Raw genomic sequence first — 9995 nt, forward strand, 5'->3', positions numbered from 1 at the left:
TATGTTATCCATCTACTATAACTAGATGTAGATGATATATATATATATATCTTTTTTTGTAATTCTTCTGCAAGTTTTAGTCCAATGTACCTCAAAATCCTTTTATAAGCACTTAATTATATGCAACTTAATTATATATTTCATTAATATTTATATATAACGTTTTGCATGTGTTACATTAGTAATTTTTAACAAAATTTCCTAAAATAACGACTCATTCATTCCTGAGTTTTTTTTTGTTTTCCAGCACAGACTTCATCAGTTTCCATCAAGAAATTGTGTGATAAGCAGACATAAAGCAACAAAAAAAATCTGTAGTGGGATAAAGTTGGTATAGATTCAGAATGCCCTCATGCATAAAAGTTAGACAACTTTGCCAGACATTTGTTTAGCCCCCTTTTACTCTGATCCCCTTAAAAACAACTACAACAGCCTAGTGAGAGGACCAAGTCACACATGCGTGACCTCTGGAAGATTTGGTTTAAATTGGATTCAAAGGGAGATAAAAATCAAAACGTATTTCACTTCCATTTTTTCATTTTTTGCAGAACTTTCTAGTTTTCTGACAAAATCCAATATAATTACACTAAGTTTGCGTCAAAAGTTCAAAACACTTGGAAGGGGATGTAGAAATAAAATGATTCCCTTACTCATCAGGCTTCACGTTGCTCCTGTCCTTCCTTGCAGTATGCACTTTATAAGAGGATGACTTTAGCAGCCATCCTGATCCAGAGTCGTTTCCGGAGTTTCCACGAACAGAGGAAGTTCCAGCAGAGCCGTAGAGCCGCAGTCCTCATCCAGCAATACTACCGCTCCTACAAGCACTCCCTCAGGTGCTCTACAGGATCACGCAACTATGCTGTCCCTTGGATTACATTTAAGAAACGTCACTAAAAGATACTCTGGTCTCTTTGCTTACAGCAGCCTCCTCACTAAAAAACAGAACCAGGCTGCTCGTAAGATCCTGAGGTTCCTGCTCCGCTGCCGTCACAGGTGAGCGCGCTCAAACTCATTAATGCACACACTCTAGGGCACCATATCACACACCCATACCACCGACTAACACATGTACACAGACTTAGAGCGGTGCTAATAGTTGCTGTTGTTTTGCTGCTCCTGTGAAGCCCCTTGATGGACCACAGGCCTCTGAAACAGGTGAGTCCCCACTTGCTCCCTCTCTTTCGGAGGCTGATGCCTGTTTGCATGACAGCGGAAGGAGAGGGAGAGGAGTTCCTAGATCATAATCCATCCCTCCTGCTCTCCTCTTATCCCCCTATACTGTATCTCCCTCTCTCTTTCTGTCTCCCTCTAAGGACTGTCGAATGATGACAACAAATGTGCATGACTGACAGATAGAGAAGCAGGTCTTGCATATGATCTTCTTGGGGGCATGTTCTGATTATCACCAAGGGACTTTGGGGGGGTGGGGGTTGCTTGGCATGCAGATTTTTGTGTGCCTTGATGGATGATGCTGATAGAGGATTGAGGGGCATATGTGTGCGTGAAAGGGATGTGAATAAATGAAGGTTTTGTCAAATAACTGCTCTTTTCTCTTCGACATTTGGGGGATAAAATAAAGAGAAATAATTTTAAAAAAATTACAACTTGCAGATAATGTGACTTGCAACACTGTTCTTCCTACTTTGTACTTTTTCGCATTCGTTAGATTACAACAACATACATATATATATTATTTTTATTTATGTGACAAACAACTTGTAGCAGATAATTGCAGCAAAATAGTTTTATTGATTCAGGAGAGCTAAACACAAATTTACACCACACTTTTTTTGTTTTATTTATTTCTAATAGATATGATGCAGTACTTTGTGCTGCTCCATGACATTAAATCCCGATAAAGTTTGTGGTTGTAATGTGACAAAATACGACATTAAAAGTTTTACAGCGTACTTTATATACACAGGCCTTCTTGTAAACTTTGTCCCTGACTGTTTCTAATGTTTGTTTGATTTTCCTCAGGGCCAGAGAGCAGAGAAAGGCCAGGGGTCCTGAAAATGCGTCACCAGGCCCCGCGCACAGCCCCCTCAGCCTGTGAGCAATCAACTCCCCCAATACATCTCTCCCTCCCTACCCTCCCTCCCTTTTTCCATTTCCCAGCCTCTCCTCTTTGCTCTTAACCCCCCCGGCCTCATTTCTCAAGAGGAAAAAAAAAAAGAAAGAAAACCAACTAAAAAAAACTCTTCCCAGACAGACTGAGGACAGGATAGGTGTCCATCATGGCAGCTCAGACAGACAGACTGCTGGGCAGAGCCCCAGAACCAGGCTCTGCTCACAGCACTGATCCTCCTCCAGTTTAACTGGGAGGCCATCACATTAACCTCATTGGCATTTTTTGCACTCCTCATGGGTATGTTTCTTTGCAAGAGCAAGTTGTCAAGCGGGATGAGCAGAAAAAAGGGATAAAAAGAGGGAATTGCGTGAGGACGACGTCCTGCTGTTTAAGGCAGCAGCTGGATGTGCTGAAGAGGCTCAGGCTGGGAACAACTGGATCAAGAAAGAGGCGACTTTCAACATGCAAAAAAACACACAAAACCCGCTGTTTTTTTTTCTTGTTGTTTTTTTGTATCAAAACAGAGATCTGTGAAAGAAGAAGAAACCATAAACCAAAAAAACTCACTTCTATGTTGCATTTGCATGCAAGGTTTTTTCCCCTCCTCAGCTTATTCCTCCTCTATATCATCCTACAGAGCTACAGTGGCAAATCATTCTGCTGATTCAGTATCTCACAGTATCACCCAACCGCTCTGACTCACCGGCTTACAAAGCTATTAGTCACCTAATCCAGAAAAGAAAAAAAAGGGGGAGGAACTGCACTTGAATGTATGAGGAGCATTGTTAGATAAAAGGGAAGCGGCCTGAAAAACGATGTCTTAATTTGCTACATGGACTTTGTATGGAGTCGTTCTCAGTGGCAGCACTTTTGCTCGCCCGACGTGGTGTGTCCGTGTTCGTTCAATTCAATGCATGTGTTTGAGCTATGAGCTCCTGCATGCTTGCCAAAACCGCTTTAGTGTTGTTTCTTTTTTGTATTTCTATGTGTAATTGTGTCTCATGTCTTCATCGACTTATCCTTGCCCTGTGTAATGTGAACCGTGTAAGGACAAAATGACTTCTTTTTGGTGCTTTATTTATTATTTATTTATTTAAGGGTCTAATTCTTTGCTGAACTGGCTCTAGAGTGGTTTAGTTCCAGATTGGTCCCTCAATCCAAACCCCTTCCCACCCGGTGTGATAAAATACGACATGTTCCAGTGGTTAAACGTCTCTGTTAGTTTGTTCTGCGTGAACCTCCAAATCATGACTATGGTTTCGAGGACAGAGTCACATAACATTGCCTTGACTTCTTCTTGACTCCGAGAGGTCTCTATGCTTGCTCTGTAAAGGACACGGGTCCTATACTTGCCACTATACAGGGCACCGCTCCCTGTATTGGCCCTATACGGGCGGTCAAATCCATATTTTGGACTATTGCATATTTCTGTACATAAACTGACGAGGTAAGGGGATACAAGGACCCTGAAACTTTTTCATAAGAAGACTGTATTTAAGATTATAAATTATTTTACTTCCCGTAACGAGAACTTTAGACAGAGATCTGGGTACACAGGACGGCATATTGCTTGTAAATAATGTAGATAATACAAACGGAAAAATGCGCATGAGATTTAAGACAAAAGAAACAGCTAAAAGAACATGTTAGTGGCTATGGACTGTGAGAGGATTTTAACTGCTTCACTTTAAGAGTATTCAGTATAAGTGTTATTTAAAAAGGACATTTTCTTAAAAGCATGCAAAAGAAAAATCTAACATTAGAACTATAAGTGGGAAAACAAAGTAAGCTGAAATCATGATCTTTCAGACAAAAAAAAAATAACAAAATGAAACAAAAAACATTTACACGTTGTGCTTTTGTTTCTTGGCTAGCAAAAATTAAACCCGTTTTGCCAGTAGTGCCAATCATTATGAATGCTACTTTTGCCTAACAACACAGTATGTTATGCTGGGGAAACCAGTACCCAGAAGTCTTCAGTAAGATCCACAGAGGCAGCACATGTTGACAGTAAACAGTAGTAACGTAGCTCTAGCTCAGATGTAGAACTACGACTCCTAGAGTTCTGTCTAAAAACGTATGCATAAAAGGATGATGGAGACGATGCAAGTATAAATGATGATGCTGATGGTGCCGATGACTATGAGGTTTTAAATGTGAATGCTGTGACTGGTGATTCATAAAGGGAAGAGGGTGCTGCACTGGATGTGAAATGTCTGCACACACAGATTAGAAATCATATTTCTCCTCTGTTATTGTGAAATTGAATTGGCTTTAATGAAATAATTTTATTGTGAATCTGTTTATTTGGTTCATTGCTTCATAATTTAATTCAACCCTATATCCTAAAGCGCTCTGGGACCTTTTGTCTGAGAAATATGCATCATGACCGAATTTCACTTATTTATTTTGCTTATACAAGCTGCATATATTGGTTGAAATTAGATTAATAAAAAAAACACATATAATGTGGTTGCATAAGTGTGCACAACTCTAAATTAAAACTTTTGGATTTTATTGCAGCGGGTTTTATGTTGTGGGAGGAGAAAGTCAGCAGGATACATTTTCACTTGGCAATATTTTCTTTCTCTTTAAAAAAAAAAAAAAAAAACAATCCTCATGTTCACAAACTTCTGCAGATCGTTGCGAAACTTTTTCTGATTTCGTTTTAGGCCTTGGTTTGTAATAGTGGTGAAAAAAATCTTAAATTAATCCTGATATTTCTTGCAGAAGGTTTAGAGGTCACAATTCTCCTTATTTGATTATAACCTAAAACAGGTCCAAATCACCATCCTGCCTCTGTCGTGCTTTGTAGTGGTGTTCTATCGGTGGTATGCTGTTTTATTTAACACTAAACACCATTGGAATCATGGCACAAAAACCATGGTACAGTTAATATCTTTTAAAGGAGAGAAAATTGGAGAATGTCAGAAAGAGGATGTACGCTCTTGTTCGACCATTTTATTTTAGCTTTTCTAGGTGGAAATGTATTAAATTATCCATTTCTGTCTTGTTTCTCACATATCAAAAAAACTATTTAAACGGGGAGGTGTGTAGACTTTTATATCCACTGAACATCCCTCACTATGTGGTTGTGCTCCAGCAACATACTTGCTTTTATTAAGACCATCAATCACACCTACAGCAGGTCCAGCCCAGCCTCCAGTCAAAGCTTTCCATCTTCAAACAGAATGTCTCCGATCTCATGCTATGTTTTTTTTTTTTTTTTTTTTTTCTCCTCATAGTCACTGCCATAATTGTATGACGTACTTTAACTGTGTGGTAACTGTTTGGAAAGTGCCTGCTCAACAACAGAAAACTAATATCAGGAAGTATTGTATATTCTCCAAAAATGTTCCCAGTTATCTCTTTATTTTCCTAAATTGTGTGTTAAAATTGAGCTTGACCATATCTGTTAAAATCCCTAATTTGTCTGGTATGAATGAGTGCTCATGGCCTAATTGATAAAGTGTTGGTTTGTCGGGCTGACAATATCGCCTCCACCCACCCCCCCACGTTTATGTGTACTTATTAGAGGAGGAAAAAAACTCCCGTCTATGAAAGGCACTATCATGAATCCATTCACAGCATCTCCAATTGGAGCCCTTTGTGTTTTCTTAATATCACTCTTCTTCTTTTTTTTTCTCCCAGATTTTTTTTTTTTCTGCAACGTTTATACAAAAACAGAGCTCTGAAGTCTTTATCTGGTTAAACATGTTTCACCAACATCCTGTTTTTACCATCACAGTCTCTCCTTGCGATGTGCTCGCACATAGCGTGGAACGCAAAAGTACACAGCCCGGAAATAAGGCCACACTCTTTCTCTCGTGTGCTAATGTCTTTGGGAGGCATGAAATCTCTCCCTAAGATTATACTCAGGGTTGAAGGACAGGGAGATGGTACGTGGATTGCATTAACTGCTGGCACATGGGTGCCCCACATGTGGAGGCTGTGTACATTTGGATGTACGCATGTGCGAGATCATTGTTTGGAAAACATCAGCTGTCCATTTATTAATGTAGCACCTGCAAATTTAAATCTGTTGATATCTGACTTGCATGGTCTTACACATATATACTTAAAAAATCATCATTCCAGTTGTGTTCTGTAAAAGGTTTCCAACATAAAAAAATGCATTCTTTTTTAATCGAGTGGCTTAAATGACTTTGCAATCAATAAGAATTTTCATTGATGAAGATTTTCAATGACGTGTAACAATGTTAATTCTTTAAATGTAAAGCAGTTAGTATCGTTGCAGTCTAAGACCGTAACAGATTTAGATTGAGGGGAACGATAAATGTTTTTTTTAAATGCATCGTTGGTGAGAATGTGAAAACTGTGGCCTCCATTTGATTCAGCTCGCCATGTCAGTTTCATGCAGAATGAAATAGTAGTGGGTTAAAGTTGCGAGTGAGACGTAGGTCATCTCTTGTGGCTCAAAAGAGTCAAAGAGAATAAAACTAAATCAAATTTCTCATTTGTTTTCTTCTGGCTTTGTGTTTATAGTAATTCTGTTGTTGTAGAATTACATCCACAAATGGCTCATTTACTGAGATCAGCTGGGATCTTACCTATCTTCGATAGCCTATTCCTGGTTTAAACTGCTCCAATGCTCTCTCCTTTACCTGCCTCCTGTTTTACTTGGACCTCCTGATGCATGATTATATACATATATGTATATTTACAATGCCACCTTTTTGATCTTAAACTCATGGCATTTAAAGTGATGTCAAATAAAGTTTCTTTTGTGTTTTAACACATCAAATTGAGGGAAGTACATTTTTATTTTTGATGTAATGAAAAAAGTAGTATACAAACAGTTTTTAAATCCCATTTCGAAGGCCTTCCACGAAGCCAAACGTGTGAAATATGGGGCTTTTTCAAATCATCTGCAGATTTGACGCTCTGCTAAATCCTCAACATTTCACATCAATGCACTATAAGAAGTGGGGGGTGGTGTCCTAGTGATCAGGGCATAGAGCTTGGAATACTGAGGTTCTTTGTTTGAGTCCCACTCCCATAGATCCCTTTGGATCTCTGAACAAGACCCTTAATCCCACACTGCTACCCGGGCACCGCACAACGGCAGCCCACTGCTCCCCAAGGGGATGGGTTAAATGCAGAGGTAAATTTCTCCAATGTGAGGTCAATAAAGTTCAGTTAATAATCTTCACCACTGAGTTGAAAAGACAAAAAGACTCTTTATTTAAGAGCATCAGAGTAAAAGGAGCTGAATACAAATGGCAGCCACACTTTTCAGATATGTTTTTAAAACATTTTGAAATTTATGCATCGTTTTCGTTCCACTTTACAGCCGCAGGATGTACCGCATCATGTTTTTGTACTACTTGAAAATCTCAATAAAAGAGCATGTTTGTATTTGCAATGAGACAAATTGGGAAAAAGAAAACATTCAAGTGATATAATTATTTTATAAAGGCACTTTAAGAAATACAATTAATCATAAAAATGTTTTATGTTTATTATTTTTTTTTATCGGTCAGAAAGCCTCAGCGAAGACAATTCCTCTTCAGCACTTAAAATCTGCTTCTCACTAACAAAGCGAAACTGACTTTCTAAAACCTCTTCACACACACATTCATCAATTCATCAACTTGTACAGAACAAATTATAGTATTCCACACTACAGGAAATCCAGTAGTACCTTGTTTTTGAGAGGATGGTGAGTGTAATGAGTATGTAGTTAAGAAAAAGTACAGATTAAAAGGTAAGAAACTTTGCCATAATAAACAGGTGGTGAACGTGCACAGAGCCACCCTCTGTTCTCATATGTCCACCTAGAAATGAACCGTATAACCTTTCAGGCCTTGTTTCAAGAGGGCGTGGCCAAACACCCCATTGCATGCTAGAATGGTAGACCCTTATAGATAACCTATGGCTAGACCTCTCCTTGCCCTCCTGCTCTTTCACCCCATCTTCCCTTTCTCTCTCATCTCCTGCTGTACCTCCATCCTGCCTGCTATTGTGTTCGCAAAGCCGATCTCAGCTGCTCATTCCTCCCACTTTTTTTTTTTTTTTTTTGTAGCCTAGTTTTGAATCCGTCCTATTTTCTGTTTGTTTTACAAACATGCATGCACAAGCATCACTAACTTGTTGATGTTTTCAAAAGAATATTTTGTTGCTGAGGCCATGCAAAGTGTTTTTGAATATTGCCCTTATATGTGGAATATGTCTTCTGAATGCTTTACATAATTTCTGCTGTAAAATGAAATCAGAATAAAAAGAAAATTTGCACTTTAAGCTATTTCTTGGGGTGACGTTTATTGTTTCTTTTCTCTTCATCTTTACTCCCAAACAGTCCAATGTACATTACAATGATGCAGAAATCCTTATCAGTACTAAAATATGATAAAAAGATTTGCTAATTTAAAGTATGCTGAAGAAAATAAAATGAGGACTTTTAAAAGACTTTAAAATATATGTTCCACATTATTAAACTAAAAAGTATTTTTATAAAAAAATGCCATATTATTGTTAGTCTTATTAGATAATCTCCACTAGAAACTATTTATGGACATACAGAGTTTTAAAATGTAATCACATGATAGTTAGCAATACCAAAATAATGTGTTTGCTGTATGAAAGTATGACAGAGAATAATTTTGCACCAAGTAGCTTTGATTTCTACCAATGTGTGGTTTATTCGGATTACTGCTGACATCTGATTGGGGATTTTGTGTCACCAGAGTCAATAGAAATTATATTTTACATGTTTTTGTCAACATGTCTTCTGAAATAAATATTAATGCTTCTATCCAAGGTAGAGTACTGACTTGTGCATGGGGCTAAAGATTAGGGGAATGGCAAAATAGTCAGACAAAACTGCCATACACAGTATAAGAATGCAATAACATGATAGTTAGTGATACCAGAATAATGTGTTTACTGTATGAAAATACGACGGAGAATCATTTTGCACCAAGTAGCTTTGATTTCTATGTATGTGTGGTTTATTTGGATTGCTGCTGACATCTGATAGAATTATATTTTACATTAATAAAAATGATTTATTTATTTTTGTCATGTCTTGTGAAATAAATATTAATGCTTGTATCCAAGGTAGAGTACTGACTTGTGCATGGGGCTAAAGATTGAGGGGAATGGCAAATAGTCAGATAAACTGTCAAATAATAAAAAGCTTTTCAGCAAATACAGGAATTTATTGCTGCAATGCAGGGAAAAAAAACAACTTTTTAAAGTGGTAGAAATATTTTTTAAAGGATACTTTTAATAAAATGAAAATAACACTAATTTGAATAACATTTTGAAAACTGATATTGTTTTTACATTGTTTTAACACATACATAAAAAAATATTTTGAAACGGCATGACATATTAACCGTTTTTGGGCAATTAAACTTTAAAAACTGTAGAAATAATGACAGTGAGTAAAAGGTCACATGCACAGACAGTTAATTAGGCATCCATTGTAGCAAATTTTAATTATTAAGAAGTATATATTTAGTAGCTCTAATATGATGCAAAGTTAAATAAGATAAAGTAATTTTAAACACAAGTTTAAACTATTATAAGAGAAAACACTTGTGTCTTTACTAATGACTTGCTGCTAGTATATTTTTTTATTTATCTTAATCAAGCATTCATTAAATACTATAATATAAAAATTTTTGCTCCTCTGTTAAAGTGGTCATTTTTATACAGTGGTAAAGAGGGCATTTAACATGTTTATTAACAATGATATTTTAAAACCGGTTTATTTATTTAGGATTTAAAGATTACAACACTCAGTTTTAGCAGAAATTTCCAAGGCAACTCGGAAAATTACCAGTACTTACGTCAATTCATCTTTTACCGTAAAACTCTGGTACCCTCTCAGCTATAAGAATCCTCTCATTAATGCGACTTTTTAGGATACTTGGCTATATAAACGATGCAAGAGCTA

At 37.2% G+C, this 9995-nt stretch overlaps 1 protein-coding gene across 10 annotated transcripts in view; it reads left to right on the top strand.

Annotated features, from left to right (window-relative positions):
• Positions 1-8332, top strand: part of LOC119791824 (calmodulin-binding transcription activator 1-like) — a 108998-nt gene extending 100666 nt beyond the window's left edge. For 3 of the 10 annotated variants that reach the window (XM_038298154.1, XM_038298148.1, XM_038298157.1), the window contains 3 exons: positions 688-833; positions 922-993; positions 1981-8332. In XM_038298154.1, the coding sequence (XP_038154082.1) occupies positions 688-833; positions 922-993; positions 1981-2056 (294 nt within the window). In that variant the 3' untranslated portion in view covers positions 2057-8332. Of the gene's footprint in view, positions 1-687; positions 834-921; positions 994-1124; positions 1156-1313; positions 1365-1980 lie in introns of all 10 variants that reach the window. The other 7 variants (XM_038298158.1, XM_038298151.1, XM_038298150.1 and 4 more) reach the window with 6 other exon arrangements.
• The last annotated feature ends 1663 nt before the right edge of the window (positions 8333-9995 follow it).

The sequence above is a fragment of the Cyprinodon tularosa genome, unplaced genomic scaffold (genome assembly GCF_016077235.1).
Source record: "Cyprinodon tularosa strain WSP-4 unplaced genomic scaffold, ASM1607723v1 ctg40, whole genome shotgun sequence".
NCBI classification, from domain to species: Eukaryota; Metazoa; Chordata; class Actinopteri; order Cyprinodontiformes; family Cyprinodontidae; genus Cyprinodon; species Cyprinodon tularosa.